Here is a 24,831-nt window from a genome sequence, read left to right as displayed (position 1 = left end):
AGAAGGCAGAGAGTAAAGTGCCCTTTTCAGGATGGCAGCTTGTGACTAGTGGAGTTTTGCAGGTTCAGTTCTGGGACCACAACTTTTCACGTTATATTTGAAGAGTCTGAACAAATTATCTGAGGGCATTGTTGCCAAGTTTGCAGATAATACAAAGATAGGTGGAGGGACAGGTCGAACTGAGGAAGTGGGGAGGCTGCAGAAGAATTTGTACAGACTAGGAAAGTGGACAGAGAAGTGGCAGGTGGAATACAATATGGGAAAGTGTGAGGATATGCACTTTTGTCAGCAAAATAGAGGCATTGATTATTTTCTTAACAGGGAAAGGCTTTATAAATCTGAAGTACGAAAGGTCTTGGGAATCCTAGTTCAGAATTCTCTTAAGGTTAACATTGCAGGTTCAGTTGGCAGTTAGGAAAGCAAATGCACTGTCAGCATTCACTTCAGGAGGGCTTGAAAACAAGAGCAGAAACGTACTGCTGAGTCTGTATAAGGATCTGATCAGACCACATTTGGAATATTGTGCACAGCTTTTGGCTCTGTATCTAACAGGACAGCAGATGCTGGAGATCAGAGCTGAAAATGTGTGCTGGAAAAGCACAGCAGGTCAGCCCTTTCCTGAAGAAGGGCTCATGCCCGAAACGTCGATTCTCCTGCTCTTTGGATGCTGCCTGACCTGCTGCACTTTTCCAGCAACACATTTTCAGCTCTGTATCTAAGATAAAATGTGCTGGCTATGGAGGTGGTCCAGGGGAGGTTTGTTTTATGTATTCATTCATAGGGTGATAGCATCCCTGGAGAGGCTAGCATTTATTGCCCAGTCCTAGTTGCCCAGACAGCAGTCGACCAGACTGCTGTGGTTGACTTGCTAAGGCCTGACTTGATAAGGATGGCCTTTTCCTTCCCCAGAGGGCACTGGTGAATCAAATGGGTTTTGCTGACAAATTATAATGGATTCATGGTCATCGCTAAACTCTCCATTTCAAATTTCATTGAATTCAAATCCCACCATTTGCCAAAGCGATATTCAAACCTGGCTCACGAGAACATACCTAGATCTCTGAATTAACAGCTGAGCGATAATATCCCCTTTACAAGGATGATCCCAGGAATATGATAAGGGCTTGTCATATATATGGAGCAGTTGGGGATTCTGGGTCTGTACTTGGAGTTTAGAAGGATATGGGGAGAATCCGATCAAAACTTAGAGGATACTGAGAGGCCTGGATAGAGTGGCTGTGGAGAAGATGTTTGTACTAGCAGGAAAGTCCAGGATCCTCGGGCATGATTAAACAGATTAGAAGTGCTATACATCAGAGATCAGTGTTGAGTCTTCTTTTCAAATGTAGGGAATATAACATCAGCATTTGCTGATTTCACGCAAGTTAAACATTGGGCAAACAGCAAGGATTGATTAAAAAAGCAATGAGGAGGACATGGATAAGTTACTTTGTTGGACAGACAACTCACAGGTAGAATGTGATGGAAAGAAATATCAGGTATTGTATTGGAGAACTAAGACTGAATTGGTACAATAACTTCTGGAACAATGCTGAAATGTTTGTCAATTAAGACATCTCACAAAACTTACACAGCATTGCCCAAACCTTTGACCGCTAACAGCCAGAAGGACTAGGGTAGCAGATGCATGAGAACACACCCACCTGCAAAGTCTACTCCAAGCCGAACACCATCTTAACTTGGAAATATTTTACCATTCAATATAAATGGTCATGTCCAGGAACTTTCTTCCTAATAGCATCGTGGCTGTCCCTACACTCCAAGAACTGCAGTGGCTTAAGAAGGAAACTCACCATTACCTTCTCTAGTGGAATGATAGATACATAATAATGCTGGCCTAGTCAGTAACCCCAATATCCCAAAAATTACTCCTTTTTTGTTTTAAATCCAGGATATAAATGGTGAATTCCTTTCAAGTATGAGTACAGATCATCATTGGTATAAAAATGGCAGCAATGTTTTAGGTTTTATAAATAGAATTTTACAAGTACAAAAATGAATAAGCTTATGACAGTTTTGTGCATAGCAGCATTTATCCACCGGTTAGAATGTGGCATCATCTTGAGTACTCAAGGGAGATGAAGTAGATAAAACACATTAAAATTTTATAATTCAGTCACGAAGGTGCACATCTTTTGGCACTATTTCTCAAGAGCAGAGAAAATCCAGTGAGATTCTCAGAAGACTAAACTTGTGAATGAATTTCAAAATGTGCAGTGGAATGTATATTTTGGTTTGAAAGGGAGAGATCATAATTATTTTAAAATTATCACCAGAGTAAACAAAAGGTCCATGTGTTCTTTTCATTAACTATTTTCGAACACTGAATATTTTGCAAAAAGAAGTATCTAAAACAGAAACCAAGGCATCTTTTCATTTTAAGTTCACAAATGAAGTGTAGGAATTTTTAAGAAATAAAGAAAGCTCTCAAATCAGAAATTACCTAAACTGTGTTGTGCAGTATACAATCAATAATTACAGAAACCTACCTGAACTGCATACAGAAGATGCATTCTATACACAGATACTACCTCATGATGTCGTTGATTTGCATCCTGTAATTTTTAAAAATAATATTCGATTAGATTAGTTGTATTATTTATTTGGAAAACAATAATTGATTGGTGTCTGAAAATAACTTCATTTAGGACTTTCACTTAAAAGATGATTTATCTACTAATTTTGACTATTTTTAATTTCTCATTTTAAAAAAAATCCAGTCGTCTAACCTCCTTCAGCACTACAATCTTATGAGACCTCAGCACTCCACCAATTTCAAACACTCAATTGCTGTGCTTTCAACAGCCTGGACCTAAAGTCTGGAATTCCCACCCAACATCTGATCATCTCCTATCATCTTATAGGGTGCTTCTCCTATAAGTCATTCTTCAAAATCTACCAATTCAACCACGCACTGGATCACCTATTATATTGTTTTATCTGATTTACTATTAAGGCTTGTTCAAATGGTGGATGTAGGACCGTATCCCCTGAATAGGGACAAAGATTCAGGAGGCAGGCAAGATTCAGGCAAGTGGCAGGCTTTTATTAAAGTAGAAACCGGTGAATGCAGGGAGAGGGCCAAGGGATCCTCCCTGAATCTGGCCTTGACTTTCGAACGCGATTATTTGCTTAATCTTTGACTCTAATTGGAGAACGATCAATGGTACACTCTGATTTTTAAAGTAAAATACAGCATTCTTATTTGTCTTGTGTTATAATAATCACATACAATATGGTCATGATGTCCTTCCCTCTTACTTCATATAAGCAATCAGAGCCAATGATGGGCATTCCTATGGACAGCCCTGGGTTCCCATGATCTTATGGTGTTTATCAGAACTATAATCTCGAGGCCTTGGGATCTTCCTATGCATCCTATTCATACACATTCCAAAGTTACTGGCTATACTCTTTTGAATCTGCCTTATGCTTTCTTATCTCTAAAGACAGCTTAAATTCTGTTATTCATTTTATTTCCAACTGACTAAATAATATCTGTAAATATCCAAAAGACAGCTCATTTTAATTACTTGCTAAAAGATTTGCAATGTTGATTTCTGTGAAAGTGTAAAATTACACAGCTACTTCTACTACTAGCACTTTGTAATTAATGGGCTGTGAACAATCTATTTTGTACTGGGCATTTTTTAGGGATAAGAGAAAGCATTTCCAGAGGCTAATTAACTTTCACATTTATGTTTAACAGTTTTATTCCTATAATGTTTCCATGATACATTGGTTATACGTATCCATTCAGTATATTGAAAACTATTTTTGTGATCAACTGAAGAACCTTTAACTAGAATGTTGCTTTCTTTGTGTTGCAAGTAATCTCAAAGAAACAAGAATTTACTACAAAATAACTTTAGCTGTTGTCTTTGCAGTTGATTCAGGGGGTCGATCTGGCTAGTTCATGGGTTGGGACTCAAACCTGGTGTTATCCATTTACTGGGACAATCATCCTTACACTAATGGGACTGGAAACAGACACTTATCTGTCTTTCAGGCATCCTCTTAGCAAAACACTCTGATGGTTTTTCACAAAGCCTTCTTCCTGACCTTGGAGTAGTTCTGTTCAAAGATACCATTATGTTCCACTGTGTGAGCAGGCTAGTTAGTTTCACTTAGTTTTCATCGGACATTTTGAGAGAGCACACTTGAGCCATTTTGGTATAAGCATGTACAGGCCGCCCTCACAGTGGTCTATAAGGTGTCTTGGTAAAATTTTCTTGTAGAATTAAGGCAAACAGGATGAAGAAAAATCCCAAGGCATTTTATATGTATAAAAAGAGCAAGAGCGTAACTGGAGAAAAGGTACGCCCGCTCAAGGACAAAGGAGGGAAGTTATGGATGGAGCTGAAGGAGGTGGGTGAGAACATAGAACAATACAGTGCAGAACAGGCCCATCGGCCCTCGGTGTTGCGCTGACCTGTGAACTATTTTCAGCTCGTCCCCCTACACTATCCCAAAATCATCCATGTGCTAATCCAAGAATTGTTTAAATCTCCCTAATGTGGCTGAGTTAACTACATTGGCAGGTAGGGTATTCCACACCCTTATCACTCTCTGAGTAAAGAGCCCACCTCTGACATCTGTCTTAAATCTATCACCCCTCAATTTGTAGTTATGCCCCCAATACAAGCTGACAAAATCATCCTAGGAAAAAGACTTTCACTGTCTACCCTATCTAATCCTCTGATCATCTTTTATAAGACCATAAGACCATAAAACATAGGAGTGGAAGTAAGGCCATTCGGCCCATCAAGTCCACTCCGCCATTCAATCATGGCTGATGGGCATTTCAACTCCACTTACCTACATTCTCCCCGTAGTCCTTAATTCCTCATGACATCAAGAATCTATCAATCTCTGCCTTGAAGACATTTAGCGTCCCAGCCTCCACTGCACTCTGCGGCAATGAATTCCACAGGCCCATCACTCTCTGGCTGAAGAAATGTCTCCGCATTTCTGTTCTGAATTGACTCCATCTAATTTTAAGGCTGTGTCCACGGGTCCTAGTCTCTTCGTCTAATGGAAAATATTTCCTAGCGTCCACCCTTTCCAAGCCATGTATTATTTTGTAAGTTTCTATTAAGTCTCCCCTTAATCTTCTAAACTCCAATGAATACAATCCCAGGATCCTCAGCCGTAACTCATATGTTAGACCAACCATTCCAGGGATCATCCGTGTGAATCTCCGTTGGACATGTTCCAGTGCCAGTATGTCCTTCCTGAGGTGTGGGGACCGAAACTGGACACAGTACTCCAAATGGGGCCTAACCAGAGCTTTATAAAGTCTCAGCAGCACAACGGTGCTTTTATATTCCAACCCTCTTGAGATAAGTGACAACATTACATTCGCTTTCTTAATCACAGACTCAACCTGCATGTTTACCTTTAGAGAATCCTCGACTAGCACTCCCAGATCCCTTTGTACTTTGGCTTTACAAATTTTCTCATCGTTTAGAAAGTAGTCTATGCTTTTATTCTTTTTGCCAAAGTGCAAGACCTCACATTTGCTCACGTTGAATTCCATCAGCCATTTAATGGACCACTCTGCCAAACTGTTTAGATCCTTCTGTAGCCTCCCCACTTCCTCAGTACTATCTGCCTGTCCACCTAACTTCGTATCACCTGCAAACTTCGCTAGAATGCCCCCAGTCCTTTCATCCAGATCATTAATATATAATGCGAACAGCTGTGGCCCCAACACTGAACCCTGCGGGACACCGCTTGTCACCGGCTGTCTCCGAAAAATAATCTTTTATCTCAACTCTCTGCCATCTGTCAGACAGCCAATCCTCAATCCATACCAGTAGCTCACCTCGAACACCATGGGCCCCTCACCTTGCTCAACAGCCTCCCGTGAGGCACCTTATCAAAGGCCTTTTGGAAGTCTAGATAGAGCACATCCACTGGGTTTCCCTGGTCTAACCTACTTGTCACCTCTTCAAAGAATTGAAATCCCCTCTTATCCTTCTTCTTTGCAATAAGAACAGACCCAAGTCTCTCAGCCTTTCCTCATAAGACCTTCCCTCTAGACCAGGCAACATCCTGGTAAATCTCCACTGAACCTTTTTCCAATGCTTCCGCATCCTTCCTGAAATATGGCGACCAGAACTTTACACAATATTCCAAGTGTGGCCACACTAGTGTTTTGTATAGTTGCAGCATGATATTGCAGCTCCAGAAGTCAATCGCTCTATTAGTGAAACCTAACACACCGTATGCCTTCTCAACAGCACTATCAACCTGGGTGGCAACTTTCAGGGATCTGTGTACATGGACTTCAAGATCCCTCTGCACATCCACACTACCAAAAATCTTTCCATTGACCCAGTACTCTGCCTTCCTGTTATTCTTCCCAAAGTGCATCACCTCACATTTAGCTGCATTGAACTCCATTTGTCGCCTCTGAGCCCAATTCTGCAGGTTATCCAAGTCCCCCTGCAACCTGTAACATTCTTCCAACCTATCCACTACTCCACTGATTTTAGTGAGGTCCTTAACAAATCCTTCAAAAAGAATGACATTGTGAATGCTGAGTCTTGGAAGGGGTATGTTGATCTTCTAGGGCAACTCAATATAGAAAGGTTATGGTGTTCGGTGTTGTGAAAAGCATTTAGACAAGCCCCCCAGGACCTGTTCAGATCTGTCCCAGAATACTGAGGGAGGCAGGTGAGGAAATTGCTGGGGACTTGTATGAAATTTTTGTACTCTCTCTTATCAAACAAGGGGTCCCACAGGACTGAAGAAAGGCAACAGTGATAATCCAGGAAATTATAGGCCAGCGAGCCTTACATCAGTGTTAGGTAAATTATTGGAGAAGATTCTTAGGGATAGGATTTCTTCAAATTTGGAAACATACAGACTTTTTAATAATAGACAGATTTGTACAGGGTAGGCCACAAACTTGACTGAGTTTTTCGAGCAAGTGACAGAGATGATTGATGTGTGCAGAATGGTAGGTGTTGTGTATGGACTTTAGCAAGGCCTTTGACAAGATCCCTCATGGCAGACTGATTCAAAAGGTGAAGTCACAGGGGATCCGATGAGTTGGTAAGATGGATACAGAACTGGCTTTGCCATAGAAGACGGGGGAGCAATGGAAGGGTGTTTTTCAGATTGGAGATCAGTGAGTAGTGGTTTTAGATTAGATTACTTACAGTGTGGAAACAGGCCCTTCGGCTCAACAAGTCCACACTGACCCGTCGAAGCGCAACCCATCCATTCCCCTACATCTACCTAACACTACGGGCAATTTAACATGGTTAATTCACCTAATCTGCACATCTTGGACTTTGGGAGGAAACCGGAGCACCCGGAGAAAACCCACGCAGACACGGGGAGAATGTGCAAACTCCACACAGTCAGTCGCCAGAGTCGGGAATCGAACCCGTGTCTTTGGCGCTGTGAGGCAGCAGTGCTAACCACTGTGCCACCATGCCACCCACTGTGCCATCCCTGGTGTTCTGCAGGGATCAGTGCTGGGACTCCTGTTGTTTGCAATATCTATAAAAATATAAGATTTGGGGAAGAAATTGGCAAATTTGCAGATGATGCAAAGATTGGGGGATGCTGAGGAGCATTGCTCGAGGATACAGCAGGATATAGATAGGCTGGAGATTTGGGTGCAGAAATGGCAGATGATGTTTAATCCAGACAAGTGCGATGTAATGCATTTTAGGACATCTAGTGCAGGAGGCAAGTAAACAGAAATGGCTTTTAGTAACATCAATATAGAGGGATCTAGGCACGCAGGTCTATAGTTCCCTGAAGTCGCAGCTGAAGTGGATAAGGTGGTCAAAGTGGCATATGGCATGCTTGCCTTCATCATTCGGGACAGAGTATAAAAATTCGCAAGTCGTGTTGCAACTGTATAAACTTTTAGTTCAGCCACATTTGGAATGTTTTGTACAGTTCTGGTCACCACACTGCCAGAAGGATGTGGAGGCTTTGACAAGGGTATAGAAATCATTTACCAGGATGTTGCCTAGTTTGAAGGGTATTAGATAAAAAGAGAGATTGGACAAACATGGTGTGTTCTCACTAAACATCAAGGGATGAGGGGTGACCTGATAGAAGCTTACAAAATTATGAGAAGCACAGATAGAATAGATAGTCAGAATCTTTTTCCCAGGATAGATATGACAAGTACTAAGGTTTAAGGTAAAAGGGTGAAAAGTTTAAGAGATGTGAGAGGTAAGTTTTGTTTTGACCAGAGGCTGTTGACTTGGGAAGCAGATATAATAGCAACATTTAAGAGGAATCTTGATAGATCCATGAATAGGCAGGGAATAGAAGGATACAGACCACATAGAGGCAAAAGTATTTTTTAGTTCAAAAAGGCATCATTCATAGAGTCATACAAGGCTTATGCCCGAAATGTCGAATCTCCTGCTCCTTGGATGCTGCCTGACCTGCTGCGCTTTTCCAGCAACACATTTTCCAGCATAGAGTCATACAAGACCAAGTTTCCCAAACTAAACTAGTCCCACTTGCCTCCGTTTAACCCTTATCCCTCTAAACCTTTCCTATTCAAGTACATGTCTAAATGTCTTTTAAATGTTCTAACTGCAGCTGCATCTACCAGTTCATTCCACATACAAACAATCCTGTGTGAAAAGATGCCCCTCAGCTCCCTTTTACTTATTTCGCCTCTCACCTTAAAAATCATGCTCGCCAGTTTTGAACTCTCCCACCTCAGGGAAAAGACCTTTGCTATTCACCTCATTTATGCCCCTCATGATTTTGTAAACCTCCATAAGGTCACCTCTTCTACACTCCAGTGAAAAAATTCCCACACTATCCAACCTCCCCTTAAAATTCTCCTCCGGTCTCCGTAAGATCCTTGTAATCTTTTCTGTTCCCTTTCCAATTTTGATGGGCTGAAGGGCCTGTTCGTATGCTGTACTGTTCTTTGTTCTCTTTATTCTTTGTGTTAAAAAAAAACTGGTAACTATAGACCAGTTAGTTTTGCATCTGTTATTGGGAATATATTGGAATTATGAAGGATGTATTTGGTAAAAACAAGGACTGCAGATACAGGAAACCAGAAAACATCTATTCCTGATGAAGGGCATTTGCCCGAAACATCGATTTTCCTGCTTCTCGGATGCTGCCTTTCCAGCACCACTCTAATCTAGACTAAAGGATGTAATAGCAGAGTGTAATGAAATACATAATATGATCAAGCAGAGTCAGCACAGCTTCACAGATACTTACAGATAACTGGTGTTGTAAATTCTTCACTTGCTGCTGAAGTGTCTCAAGCTGTTGGTTTTGCCTTTTGAGAGTGCTTGCAGTAAAAGAAATTTGAGAAAGGCTGTTGAGTGCCTCTTTCAGTTTGCTCACTTCCTTGGACAATTCGCTGTTCTGTGTAAACACCAAAATACAATATGCTCAATTGGTGTGAGACAGTAGATTTGTTTTGCAAGGACCAGAATTTGGTTTGATGTTCCCATTCGCATTGTTTTTAAAACAGGGCTTCTCTAGAAAATACATTTGAAAAGAGAAGCAATAACTGTTGGGAAAAGTAATAGAAATGCTAGCACTTGAGCTTGGTCCACAATTCAATTTGAATTCAGTCGGATTGAGAAACGTTTTGTGTAATATTACACCTCAAAGGTCACACTGGAAATAAAAACAGAATCTGGCTTGAAACTCTCAGTCACTCAACAATGCTTAGAATATTTGACCTTCTCCACAGATGCTGCCTAAACTATCAAGTGTTTCTGAATCAGACTCCTGCAACACAAATAAAACCCTAATTTGGAATGAACTGCTGCTGCATGGGTGTTCCAAGGAGCAGCTGAATTGGCATCGCGAGAGTGGCAGGATTAGATTCCAATATTGTTCTTACCAGCTTCGTATATTGCTGTTGAGAAGAAAAGTCTTATATAATAAATGGACTCAAAATATTTTGCTGAGAACCAAATTACAGGAAAATGAAGCCTTCTTACATTTGGAGAAAGGTTTCTAAATTTCAATAAAATTTAATAACAGCAGAATTGAAACATTACATCAAATATATTCCAATGAATGGCTTCCTAAGATTGTTTAAAATAATTTCATTGAAGAGGTCACAATCGTTTTGTTTAATTATTGTCAATTATATATATATATTATGGAGGTCTTTATTGTGAGGTTGATGGATAAGGCAGTCATTGGAATTTGGTGATGAGGACATGGGGAATGCACCCCATAACAAAATTGAGGCTTATCAGAAAGTGATTCTTTCGTGACAGATATCTATCAAGTATTCCAACTAAAAATTCCACAGAGTCCAAAATAAAAGTGAACAACAAAACTGGACTTCAAATCTTACCTTCTTGTCTTTATCTTCTTCCAGCTTCAAGGACTCTTTAATCTGCTTTTGCAATTCTTCAACTGTTTGCTGCATGTCATGGCTTCTAACACGAAGCCTTTTGATTTCTTGTTCCTTAGCTCCAAGCTGAGCTTGAGCTGCATCGTGCTCACTCTTTGCTAGCAGGTGGTCTTTCCGAGCTTGGGCAACTTCAGCTGATGCCTTTTCTTGTTCTTTCAGTAGATCATTTATTTTAGCATTTAATCGATTGGACTCAGCCTCGAGTGAGACTTTCAACTTCTCATGCTCTGATTTTGGAACCATCGCCTCTTGAACAGCAGCTGTTTTTGTTGCCAAATTTCCTTGTAAGATATTCAGCTCTATTTCTTTCTGCTCAAGCTCTTGCTCCATCTGGCACATTTTTCCATTAAGAGTCTTTATTGTATTTTCAAGAGTCATTTTAATTTGGTTATGTTCAGAGAGAGGTACAGAAGTCTGGTTTTGAAGCTCAAGCTCTCTCTGCAACATTGTATTGTCCTGCTCAGCCTCCTCAAGTTTTATCTCCATCTCCGATAGCTTTTCCTTTAATTCATCTACAGAATCATTCAAAACTTGTACGAGTTGTTCATGTTGTTCTTTGTGGATATAGTTTGAATTAATATGCTTAGATGCCACTTCAGTCTCTTTATTCTTCAGTTGTTTTAACTCACATTTTGCTTCATTGTATTGCTGTGTGATTTCAGTTACTTGAGTATTCAGCTCATCCACTGTTCTGTTCAAGGCTGTCACCATCTCTTGCAAATAGTTGTCTCTTTCAGACAAGGTCTGATCGTTCAGCTTTTCTTCCAGCTTTTTAATTTCTTCTTGTGCTTCCTCATACTTCTCAATTAAGAGAGTCTTCTCTTGATTGATATTCTCCAGAAGTAAGCTTTGAGAGTTTTTTAATTCCTCACACTCATCCACAGACATACATTTGGCCAAGATTTTATCTTTTATTTCCAGCAATTCTTCCATTTCTCTGAGGTTGCTATTGGCCTTGTCTTCATCTTCCAAAGCTCTTTTAAGTCTTTGCTTTAGTTCTTCGATCTCATCCTCGTAGGTCTGAGTCAACTCTTCCAAATTTGGTAAAGGTATATGTTCTTCCTTGCAGCATAAATCCTGTTGTACCTGTGCTCGCAGACTGGAAAGTTCTTTGAGTGCCTCATCATATTTGCTTTGTGTTTCTCGAAGCTTCTCTTCAAGACAATAACCATTCTCATTAATTTCTCCTGACGTCTGATTATTTTCCTCAGACAGTTCAGTTAACAAACCCATTGCTAATGCATGTTGAGTTTCTTGGTCAGATACATCCTTTTCCCCTGTATTACTGTTCCTCTCTTCAAAAGTTTCTGTTTGGAGTGAACTATTTGACAGATTTGAAAACATCTCAGCTCGGAGGTTTGTAATTTCAGCTTCTGCATTTTTATACAGTTCCTTTAGCTGGATATAATCTGTTTTAAGGGTACTTTGGGAATCTTCTGAATTAAAGTTTAAATCAAACGATGTTTCTAGATTTTGTCTTGATTGCTCATCCCGTGGTAATGTGCTCGTTACAATGTCCTGTGAATGCTTTCCCTGTAAATGAAATCAAATTCAAAATTCAACAGTAATGTATCAGTTTAAAAGAGTGAACATTTTCATAAAAATATATTTGACAAATTTTGTTTTGCCAAGCTAGAGCATCAGGTACAATTTGTCTTAATTACACATGAAGGACACTGCAATTTATAGCAAGCAATCTGACCATAAAGAATACTGTCCACAAATTTTTAAGTTCCCTGATGTCATCATTAAATTTGCCACCAAGTCATGGGGATTATTTGGCAGCTACAACACTTTAAGACCGAAATTAGGGATTGTTTTTTAAACTCTAAAGGGTCATTACTTGGTGAAATTCTCTTGCCCAGAAAACAGTCGTGGCTGGGTAGCAACTTATCTGAATTGGATAAATCTTCACTAGACCAAGGCATCCAGGATAATGGGGCCAGATATGAAGGTGGAGTTAAGACCACAATCAATTTGTCACAACCTTATTGAATCATGAAGCACACTTGAATCTCAGAACCCCACCCACACACCCCCTCCCCTTCCAGGTCATTCGGCCCATTAAGTCCACACCAACTCTCTGAAGACCATCCCACCCAGAACCATCCCCCTACCCAATCCCTGTAACCCTGCATTTCTCCTGGCGAATTCTCCTAGCCTGCACATCCCTGGATACTATGGGCAAAGCATGGCTAATCCACCTAACCTGCACATCTTTGGACTGTGGGAGAAAACTGGAATGCATGAAAGAGACCCATACAGACCCAGAGAGAACATGGAAACTCTACACAGACCAAGGCTGAAATTGAACTCTAGTCCCTGGTGCTGTGAGGCAGCAGTGATAACCACTGAGTCACTGTGCTACCCATTTGCCAGGAAGTACAAACTGACTTACTCCAGTTCATAATGTCTATGCTCCTATGTTGCTAGCAAACTACAAAGTCGCTAAACATGATTATTTTTAAAAAAGTTCTTTCATGAGATGTGGGCATTATTGGAAAGGCCAGCATTTGTTTAATTAGAAGAAAGTGAGGACTGCAGATGCTGGAGATCAGAGCTTAAAAATATGTTGCTGGAAAAGTGCAGCAGGTCAGGCAGCATCCAAGGAGCAGGAGAATCGACGTTTCGGGCATAAGCCCTTCTTCAGGAATTTAATTGTTCTTTAAGCAAGCAACTTGCTAGGGCAGTTCAGAGCCAATCACGCTGCTGTGGATTGGGTCACATGTAGATCAGGTTAGGCAAGGATTGCAAACTTATTTCCCTAAAAGTCATTAGTGACACAAATGGGTTTAGGATAATTAATGATGGTTGTCTCATGGCTACCATCACCAACATCGGCTTTTATTAACAAAACATAAATACACCAGCAGTCATGGTGGAAATTGGGTTCATGTCACAAAGCATTGCTCCCCACCCCCCTCCCATTCACAAACTGCAATCCAAGATGTTAAAAAACACCCATTTTTTTACTTAATATTTTCAGGAAACTAATGATTAAGATTAAATTAAGATTAAAAAAAAACAATGTGAACATTAACATTTAAAAAATGATTGGGGTATGTTTTTTCTTTTGTTCATAGGATACGAGCTTTACTGGCTAGGCAAGCATTTATTCACATCAGAAAAAACCTAAAGAACTGGGGATCTTGAAATCAAACAAAATCAAAAATTACTGGAAAAACTGAGCAAGTCTGGCAGCATCTGTACAGAGTAAGTAGAGTTAATGTTTGGGCTATTCTGAAGAAGGAGTCATTAGATCCAAAATATTAATTCTGCTTTTTCTCCATAGATGCTGCCAAACCTGCTGAATTTTTCCAGCAATTTCTGACTTTTACATTGCCCATCACTATATGGTCTACAGGTGGCAACAGTGAGCCACCTTCTTGAACTGCTGAGGTGTAGGGACATCCATATTGTTCTAGGATTTTGGTCTGACAACAATGAAAGAATGGTGGTATTTCTACGCACCTGCTGCAACTGGTGATAGATTTGTGGGTTTGAAAGTTGTTGCCAAGGGAGCCTTGGTAAGATACTGCAGTGCATCATTTAGATGCTGCTGTGCATTGTTCAAAGGGAAGAACACCAACTAATACAATATCTTTCCTGACACAACGAGAATTACACTGCACACCGTACTTCATGTGTATTTTAACCAAGCTCCTGTACAATTGAAGCAAAACTTCAGTACAATACTCAAATCCCTCGCAATACAGGCTAGCATTTAGTAGCCTTCCGAACAGCTTGCTGCACCTGTACGTTAACCTTTAATAACTTATCAAAAAAAGGGCAACTAGGTCCTTTTGTACTTTCTAACCTTTTAACATTTAAGAAATGATCGACAGATATGGTTCTTATACCAAGTTTCTTGTACCTCACATTTTCCCACATCATATTTCATTTGTCCATGTTCTTGCCTATTTACTAAGCATGTCCAAATCTTCCTGAAGCTGTTTTACACCTTCCTTCCCACTTAGCTTTGTATCATCTGCAAATATGGAAATATCACTTTTGGCCCCCACCTCCAAATAACAGCTGGGGCTCCAGTAGTGATCATTGAGGGTTCCCCAAAAATCACAGCCTGCCAATCACCCACCTTACCCACTCTCTGTTTAGTTAATGCAGCACATTACCTGCTATCCACGATGCTTTAATCTTTCAGACAGTTCTCCAGTGGAGGACTTGATCAAAAACCATCTGTAAATCTATGTATATTATGTCCATTGACGTTTCTTTACCAATCTTGTTCCTAACATTTTTGACCAGTTTGTCAAACATGATTTCCTCATTTAGAAATCCACGCTGCCTCTGCCCAATCAGATCATTAGCAACCAAGGGAATAAAGTTTAAATCTGCACACTAACTTCATTCATGACCCATTTTGCCACTGTTTGAAGAATACATTTGTGTTTAATATATGATGATTTTTGAATTACTTGTTGAAGAAACCTGGTGAAAGTCTGATTTATTTTAGATAGCACTAATGCAGAGAAACAAATTGACTATTTTGGGAGTAAAGACAGACATTTTACACAGACTTGCTTTATTCTCTGCCCTGATTTTACCCTGCCGTTTACTCTTTGTCTCAGCATCAAATACAATCCTTGATCCTCGGCTCATAAGTAATATTATGAAAGATGCACTTGTAAATATTTCTACACTGAAATATTTCTCTCACCATAAATTTCAATGGCAAGCTCAATAACAATTACTAGTAGACTAGACAATGATGGATCATAATTTGAAGGTACAGATATCAATATCAGATCTGTAAAGGTATTCAAATGCTAATAAATAACTAATAAGGAATCATAGATTATCCAAAGTACCTGCAATATCCCCCACAGCTCTTTATTTTGCACCGCAAGAGAAGCAATTTGGGATTGCAATGCCATTATTTGGTCTGGTTCTTCAACAAACGAGGTTTCAGATGTTTTACTTCCACTACCTAAAAGGGAATCAGTTATTGTATCTGAGATTATGTCACAGCATTTTAAAAAATTATCTTTAATATATTTGAAATGCAGAATGAAGGTCATCTCAACGGTAAACTAAATGAAGGACATGCACTGACCAATATGAAAAAAAATTCAGTGAATAGATACTATGTGAATACACTGAGCACGGTTCAGGTTGAAGCTATTATTTTTACATGTGGTTCAAATCTTAAGAGTAATGCATTGCAACTGTGGAAAAGGGAATTGAGTTAAAAGAAAAATCAAGTGAGTTGGATGTGTAAAAATCAATATAAACTGGTCAAAGTTACATTAAGAATAGGATGCCAGCTGTTTTATATGGTTATAATCCATTGAAAAGAAAATAAAATGAATATTATGGTGATTATATTACTGTGCATGATGTGTTTTCTTTAAATTCACTTGTTGAATTTTGGCGTTGCTGATTGGTCAACATTTACTGTCTGTCCCTAGTTGCCCTTGAAAAGGTGGTAGTGAGCTGTCTTCTTGAATTGCCACAGTCCACATGCTGCAGGTTGACTCAAAATGCCATGAGGGAGGGAATTTCAGGATTTTGACCCAGTGACAGTGAAGGAATGGTGATATATTTCCCAGTTAGGATGGTGAATGGTTTGAATGAGAACTTGCAGGTGACAATGTTCCATGTATTTGCTGCCCTCGTCATTGCAGATGAAAGTGGTCATGTGTTTGGAAGGTGCTATCTCAGGATACTTGATGAATGTTTGCAATATATTTTGTAGATAGCAGACACTGCTGCTACTGAGTGACGGTGTAGGGAATGGATGCTTGTGGATGTGGTGACAACCAAACAGGTTGCTTTGCCCTGGATGGTTTCAAGCTTCTTCAGTGTTATTGGAGCTGCACCCATCCAGGTAAGTGGGGAGTGTTACGTCACACTCCTGACTTGTGCCTTGTAGACGGTGGAAGGCTTTGGGGTCTCAGGAGGGGAGTATTCGGCACAGCATTCTTTGCCTCTGACCTGTTTTAGATTTTAGATTAGATTAGATTACTTACAGTGTGGAAACAGGCCCTTTGGCCCAACAAGTCCACACCGACCTGCCGAAGCGCAACCCACCCATTCACCTACATTTATCCCTTACCTAACACCATGGGCAATTTAGCATGACCAATTCACCTGAACCCGCACATCTTTGGACTGTGGGAGAAAACTGGAGCACCCAGAGGAAACCCACTCAGACACAGGGAGAACGTGCAAACTCCACACAGTCAGTCGCCTGAGGCGGGAACTGAACCTGGGTCTCTGGCATTTTGAGGCAGCAGTGCTAACTGCTGTGCCACCGTGCCGCCCACATGTGTTGTAGCCACTGCGCTTATATGGTGAATCCAATTGGGTTTCTGGTCAATAGTAACCCCCAGAATGTTGATAGTAGTAAGGACACTACTCTGAGGAACTCCTAAATTGATGTCCTGGAGCAGAGATGACTCACCTCCAACAACCACAATCATCATCCTATGTGCCATGTATGACTCCAACCAGTGGAGAGTTTGCCCCCTGATACTCATTCATTCCAGATTTTCTACATCTCCTTTATGCCACACTGGGTCAAATGCAGCCCTGTTGTCAAGGACTGCCATTCTCAATACCTCACCTCTGGACTTCAGCACAAAAGTGTCCTTGTTTGAACCAAGACTGTAATGAGGTCAGGAGCTGAGTGGCTCTGGTGGAATCAGTCTGGGTATCATTGAACAGGTCATTGCTTGAAAGCACTACTGATGACAACTTCCATCACTTTACTGATGATCAAGAGTAGATTGATGGGGCATTAAGTGCCCAGGTTGGATGCGTCCTGTTTTTTGTGTGTAGAACATACCTGTGCAATTTTCCACATAGTCGGCTAAATACCATTGTTGAAACCATACTGAAACAGCGTGGCGAGAGGAGCGGCAAGGCCTGGAGCACAAATCTTTAGCTCTATTGCCCATAGGCCACAGCCTTTGTGGTATCCAATGCTTTCAACCATTTCTTGATATCACGTTGAGTAAATCAAATTGCCTTAAAACTGGTATTTATGATGATGGGAACCACTGGAGGAGGCCAAGATGGATCATGCACTCAACAATTTTGGTTGAAGATTGCAGCAAAGTATTATTTTTTGCATGATGTATCGGACTCTTCCATCATTGAGGATGGGGCTATTTATGGAGTAGCCTCCTCCAGTGACTTGTTTAATTGTTCACCACCATTCATGACTGGATGTGGCAAGACTGCAGAGCTTAGATCCAATCCATTTGTTGTTGGATTACTTAGTTCTGTCTATCACTTGCTGCCTATGCTGTTTGGCATGCAAGTAGTCCTGTTTGATAGCTTTGCCAGGTTGACACCTGATCTTCAGGTGTGCTTGGTGCTGCTCCTGGCATGCCCTCCTGCACTCTCCTGAACCAGGATTGATTCCCTGGCTTGATGGTAATGGTTGAATGGGGGAATATGCCAGGCCATGAGGTTTCAGAGTGTGCTGGAGTACAATTCTGCTGCTACTGGTAGCCCACAGTGTCTCATGGATGCCCAGGCTTGAGTTGCTAGATCTATTTGAAGTCTATTCCATTTAGAACAGTGATAGTACTTCACAACATGATGAAAGTTATTCTCAGTGTGGAGGCAGGACTTTGTCTCCACAAGGGCTGTGCAGTGGTTGCTCTTATTGAAACTGTCACGGGTGGATGCATCTGCAGCCGACAGATTGGTAAGGATGAGGTCAAGTATGTTTTTCCCCTCACCACTTGCTGCAGACCAAGTCTAGCTGCTATGTCCTTTAGCACCTGACCAGATCGATCAGTAGTACTGCTGCCAATGGTAGACATTGAAATCCCCCAGCTATACCTCATTTTATGCCCTTGTCACCCTCAGTGCTTCCCCAAGTATTATTCAACATGGAAGAGTACTAATTCATTAGCCACGTAAGAATGGAATGAGATAATCACCAGGTGCTTTCCTTGCTCATGTTTAACATGAAATTATGATACTTCATGGAGTCCACAGTCAACATCGAATACTCCCAGTGCAACTCCCTCCTGACTGTATCCCACTGTGTCACCATCTCTTCTGGGTCTGTCCTGCCAGTGGATCAAGACATGCCTGAGGATAGCGATGATGGTGCCTGGGACATTGTCTGTCAGGTGTGATTCCATGAGTACGACTATGTCAGGCTTCATTTGACCTATCTGTGAGACAGCTCTCCCTATTTTGGGCCCCAGATGTTCATAAGAAGGACTTTGTCTTCACTTTATAACTGATGGAACATACAAATTAATGTGGCAGGGGTCAGGGAGATGTTACTGAACACAGCAGGGCTGGTGGTCTGAGGTGTATTTGTTTTAGTGTAAGGTGTATTATAGGTAGGGCAGATGAACTTAGAGTTTAGATTAATACATAGAACCTATGACATTGTAGTTATTACAGAAATTTGGTTGAGAGAAGGACAAGACTGGCAACTTAATGTTTCAGGGATGTAGATGTTTCCGGTAAGATAGAGAGGGATGTAAAGAGTTGGGCAAGTTGCATTACGAATTAGGGAGAATATCACAACGGTACTTAGAGAGGGTACTTTGGAGGGCTCATCCAGTGTGGCCACATGTGTATATCAGGAATACCATTTCGGGAACAGTGACCAGAATTCTGTACTTTTTAAATTACTACAGGATAATAGTAGTCCACGGGTGACAGTATCAAATTGGGGTAAAATTAACTAACAATAATCAGGAACTGGGGAAACCGAGCAAAGGCTACGACAATGGATGAATGGGCACCGCACAACAATCAACAGACAGGAGGGTTCCTTCCCAGTTGGGGGACACTTCAGTGGTCCAGGATATTCAGCCTCTGACTGTCGGGTGACCATCCTCCAAGGTGGACTTCGGGACAGGCAGCAGAGGAAAGTGGCCGATCAGAGGCTGATGGCTAAGTTCGGTACCCATAGGGAGGGCCTCAACCAGTGCCCTTGGGTTCATGTAACATTACAGGTAGTCACCATTGCACTGCACACACACACAGATGTTCCTGCACGCGCACTCTCTCACATACACACGGACACGGGTGCACTCGGACGCGCACACAGACACCCACACCCTTGTGGGCACGCACACTCCCACACTCACACATGCACCCCCTCACAGACTTGGGACACTCTGCACTCACTGCGCGCGTGCGCGCACACATGCAGACACACTCACACTCGCGGCCCCCACCCTAGACAGACAGACAGACACACACACACACACACACACACACACACACACACACACACACACACACACACAGACAAAGATCCACATGCACACGTGTATTTTGTGTGGTGAATTTGTGCTTGCAGAGTTGCATTGCACTTTGCTGAAAAACTGCATGCATTCATGTGGAACTCTGAGCTCAAAAACTGCATGAATTTATGTGGGGCTCTGTTGTCTCACTTTTTAGATTGGAGTCGGTCTAAGCATCGGGTCATGGACGGAGAACACAGGGGGCTAACACCTTCATCGTGTTGTCTGGCTGTCACCATTGTTGGCAGCTAGCCTGAGAGTGCAACTTTGAAGGGAGGGGTTTTGTGATCTACACATGAGGGGGGGTGGAACTGTCACTGTGTTCTAGTGGATGGAAGGCTCAGAAGACAGTCGGTTTTTCAATGTATAGTTTCGGTTACATCACACTGCAAATTTTTGCTATAGATTCTGGGTTGCGGTCGAGCCCTCCACAGTCACCTGGTGAGGGAGCGTCGCTCCGGGGGCTGGTGTGCTTCCAATTGAACCTGTTGGACTGTGACCTGGTGTTGTGTGATTCTTAACTACTATTTCCTGGTTTGTTGTCATGATTTAGAGATGCCGGTATTGGACTGGGGTGTACAAAGTTGGAAATCACACAACACCAGGTTGTAGTCCAGCGGGTTTGGTTGGAAGCACACTGGCTTTCGGAGCGACGCTCCTTCATCGGGTGATGGTGGAAGGCTCGATCGTGGCACGGAGTTTGTGGCAAAAATTTGCGGTGTGATGTAACTGAAATTATACATTGAAGGATTGATTGTCTGTTGAGCCTTTCATTTGTTGGAGTGCAGTGATGGTTTCGCTTCTTTCATGTGTGAATCACGAAACCTTTTTTTAGAAGTTGCATTCTCGGGTTGGCTGTTAACAATGGTGATGGCTGGACATTGTGTTGAAGGTGTTGGCCGCCTGTGTTCTCTGTCTATGACCTGATGTTTGGATTGATTCTAGTCTGAGAAGTGAAATGGCTGGGTTTTGCATGGATTCATGCGGTTTTTGAGCTCAGAGTTCTATATGGATGTGTGCAGTTTTTGGGCGGGGTGCATTGTGGCTCTGCAGGTGCGGGTTCACCCCACAAAATATATGTGTGCATGTGGGTCTTTGTCTGTCTGTGTGTGTGTGTCTGTCTGGGGTGAGGGTTGTGAGTGAGAGTGTGTGTGTGTGTGTGTGTGTGTGTGTGTGTGTGTGTGTGTGTGTGTGGGGGTGTCTTGGGTCTGTGGGGGGGTGCATGTGTGTGTGTGGGAGTGTGTGTGTCTGTGGGGGTGTGTGTGGTGTCTGTGTGCGCTTCTGTGTATGTCTGTGTCCGTGTGTGTGTGTCCGTGGGTGTGTGTGGTGCAATGGTGATCACCTGTGGTATGACATGAGCCCTGGGTCCCAGTTGAGGCCCTCCCTATGGGTACCGAACTTGGCTATCAGCCTCTGCTCAGCCACTTTCCTCTGCTGCCTGTCCTGAAGCCCACCTTGGCCCTGGGGAGGGCCTCGGCCGGGACCTTGGGTTCATGTCGCATTGCAGGTGATTGCCATTGCGCTACACATACGCACAGATGTTCCTGCACACACGCGCTCTCACATGCACACGGACGCGCACACAGACACCCACACACACCCTTGTGGAAGCGCACACTCCCACATGCACCTCCTCGTAGACTTGGGACACTCTGCACTCGCTACACACACACACACACACACACATTCTCGCACTCGCAGCCCCCACCCCGTGCAGGTACACACACACAGACAGACGGGGACCCACATGCATATATTTTGTGGGGTGAATTTGTGCTTGCAGAGTTGCATTGCACTTTGCTCAGGACTGCATGCATTTGTGTGGAACTCTTGGCTCAGGGACTGCATGAATTTATGTAGAGCTCTGTTGTTTCACTTTTTAGATTGGAATCAATCTGGACATCGGGTCATAGACAGAGAACACAGGGGGCTAACACCTTCAACATATTGTCTAGCTATCACCATTGTTAACAGCTAACCTGAGAATGCAACTTAAACAAAAAGTTTTGTGATTTACACATGAAAGAAGTGAAACTATCACTGTATTCTAACAGATGAAAGGCTTAACAGACAATCAATTTTTCAATGTACAATTTCAGTTACATCACACTGCAAATTTTTGCTATAAATTCTGAGTTACGATTGAGCCCTCTACTATCACCTGATGAAGGTGCGTCGCTCCGAAAGCTAGTGTGCTTGCAATTAAACCTGTTGGACTATAACTTGGTGTTGTGTGATTTTTAACTAAATGTAGTGAATGCAGTTGTTTACGAAGTACAAAGGGTTGAGGGTTCGAGGTCTGTTTTTTTCTCGTTTTTTCTTTTCTTAAACAGCTGTGAAAAATTCCAAAGCCATCAAGGGACACATTTCCCCACAGCTCATCTCCAAACCCAGCACTCCGTGGGCTGCCTGGGGTGAAAGGTCTGACTCCTGCTAACACCTACACCCCAACAACATAAACCCAACTGTGCAGGATACTTTCCCCTCGGTTGGACTTGTGGAACTGGGAATTTTCTCCAACTCTTACTCAAGTGTGAAAACTCAGGCCTAAGTAATGTGCTGTTAAACATATCTTACATGTAATTCCCTACTTTGTCTTGTTTGTTCTGCCAAACAGATAAAAAATCAATTAAGCCAATTACTTTAAAAGGAGGTGAACCAAACTCAGTTTTGAAATTTTAGACAACAGTAACCTTTAAAAAGGAACTACACTGCTGCTTGACAAGTTTACAGTAATGTGTATTCAAAATTTGAAGAAACATTCATCTAGTTATTCTTGATGCCACTTGTGTACATGTGCTCATATTACCTTTAATAAAACCATTTTAAGTTTTCCATAAAACTATCTAACTTACTATGTCCTGCAGCAAATTATCCTTCAGCAGGAAGTCCAACCCAGCTTCTTAAATCAATAATGGACCCCATGATAAACTTAGAATAGAGCATTGCTTCATTTGTAGTGATTACAAGCTTTCACAGCATTTAAGCCATTATCTGACAATTACAAAAACAGTTACAAATGAGTATCAGCATTAGCCGCATAATATATAGGCCAGTAACTTCATACAATACCTATTGTATCAAATGGCACTTCTTCACTATTCCGACAGTCGTGCTTTTTGAGGCTATTTTGTTGTGCCTGAAATGATTTTTTAAAAAAATTAAGAAAGAAGAGAATGAGCTTTGATTTTCAACATTTATCCAGAATTCTTTTTGGATTATTAAGACCACAGCTATCATGATTAAAGTACATCTAAAATGGGATTTCCTGCACAGCATATACACATGGTGATAAAACACAATTATCAGCTTCTTTCTACAATTATCCTGCACTATATTATAAGCTGGTTATATTGAGTCGTGTCATCAAATATAAAACTTATATTACTACAGGAACAGGAACTAGACATATAGCTTATCCTGCTGCAAATGTGTTGCTGGTCAAAGCACAGCAGGCCAGGCAGCATCTCAGGAATAGAGAATTCGACGTTTCGAGCATAAGCCCTTCATCAGGAACATATAGCTTATCCTCACAACCTTTAAAAAGTACTTGGGCAAGCACTTGAAGTGTCATAAAATTCAATACTAGGGGAGTGGGAAAGTGTAGGTTTAAGTATAGGCATTCCTGTGTTTTTAGCAATTCAAACTATATTATTCTATGAATTGATTAGGATTACGGGTGATTGGAACTGCCTTAACTCAAATCAGATCCCCCTCTGTGAATGGCCTCATCCAACAAAGGTCTCTATGTCTGTCTTAAAAACTGAAATTAGTCCAGAATCCATTTAAATAACAACAGGTATACTCAATTTATAGAGAAAACTACCTCTTGGAGGTTTTTGTCTCGCAGTTGCAGATTTAGGTTTTGTATCACCTCCAACAAATTTGCCTTCTCTGCTTGAAGTTTTCTCATTTCCTCACTGTTCTCTCTATCCTGTAACACAAATACATAAAGTGAACAAGGTCATCTCCTCCAAACAGAAATGAAGATGGTTGGTGATGAGGCTCATGGCCTTGTTATCACACGTAAAGTTTTAACCTGCTGATTGCTTCTTTGGGTCTCCGTTAATATTTGACAAGGTCAGATTAGACAGTGATATGGCAATGAACACTCTTAACATTAAAAGTCAGCCCATTTCTTCAAACCTTTAGGTCAAGGATAGGAATCCTTTTCTGGCAATGATTTAACTATCAGCAAAGCTGCTCACTCTTCTTCATATTGTAAGTGTACAAAAAAGCATATCTTACAAAAAAATCTTCAACAACTCCCTCAGACTCAACTGTAAGCAATATTTGGTGTCCTATAAATGTGGCTATTTAAAGCCTCTAATTGCTCCAATAGAACTCGTTCACAATATACTAAGTGCACAAAGCAAACCAAATGAGAATCTGTGACCAAGGTCTCTCCAAAGTAAGTATTTAAAATTTGAAGTCATGATGTCTGCAGGCCAGACAGTTGTTATTCCTGTGTAGATCAGATTTACATTTCATCACTTGCAGAATCCCCACTGTAGCAGACTCTGAAGGATTTCCTGGGAAATTGAATTTTCCTCAAGTCAATTCCTCTACGACTGGAATCCTCTGAAAGTCTCAACTAACTCGAAGACTTCAGACAGTTCTGTTTAAATTAAGTAAGATAGTTACTTAGGAGAAATTAAATGCTTAAATACATAATCAAACTCCTGAGTAGCTATTCAACAGACTCTATACTTGCAGACTCTGAACTATTCTTTCCCCAGATCCTGACTTGACACCCTCCTGGGACCCAATACATCTGACATCACATCCCTAGTAGCTGACTCACCTAGCATCCTACCCCTATTCATCAGGCACCCTGTTCCTGGCACTCTACCCTGGCCCAACTGGTACCCTACTTACCTGGCACTTTGGCATGATATCCTCCCAGTAGCCTACCGCAAATACTTTATATACTTAATGTTTGTTAGCCTCTTTGACAGCTTCTGTCAGGACCTTGATATTTCAAATACAGCTACTTACTGGTGTTAAAGGGGGCATAGGTCAGCTTCCTCAGAGCTCGTAACTACAACTACTACTCTGTACTGGGCAGCATGGTGGCTCAATGGTTAGTCTTAATACCTCACAGCACAGGACCATATTTCAATTCCAGCCTTGAAGTTTGCACATTCTCCCCATGTCTACATAGGTTTCCTC

The 24,831-nt window shown here is 41.5% G+C and overlaps 1 protein-coding gene across 9 annotated transcripts in view; it reads right to left on the bottom strand.

The window, feature by feature from the left end:
* rai14 (retinoic acid induced 14) overlaps positions 1 to 24,831 on the bottom strand; it is a 285,215-nt gene that overhangs the window by 4,954 nt on the left and 255,430 nt on the right. For all 9 annotated transcript variants that reach the window (XM_060854012.1, XM_060854509.1, XM_060854434.1 and 6 more), the window contains 6 exons: positions 23,486 to 23,593; positions 22,732 to 22,798; positions 15,241 to 15,359; positions 10,352 to 11,944; positions 9,250 to 9,399; positions 2,511 to 2,576 (listed from right to left, as the gene is read on the bottom strand). In XM_060854012.1, coding sequence (XP_060709995.1) covers positions 2,511 to 2,576; positions 9,250 to 9,399; positions 10,352 to 11,944; positions 15,241 to 15,359; positions 22,732 to 22,798; positions 23,486 to 23,593 — 2,103 coding nt within the window. The remainder of the gene's footprint in view (positions 1 to 2,510; positions 2,577 to 9,249; positions 9,400 to 10,351; positions 11,945 to 15,240; positions 15,360 to 22,731; positions 22,799 to 23,485; positions 23,594 to 24,831) is intronic.

This window comes from Hemiscyllium ocellatum, chromosome 1 (genome assembly GCF_020745735.1).
Source record: "Hemiscyllium ocellatum isolate sHemOce1 chromosome 1, sHemOce1.pat.X.cur, whole genome shotgun sequence".
Taxonomy (NCBI): Eukaryota; Metazoa; Chordata; class Chondrichthyes; order Orectolobiformes; family Hemiscylliidae; genus Hemiscyllium; species Hemiscyllium ocellatum.
This window is presented reverse-complemented; position numbering and strand designations above follow the sequence as displayed.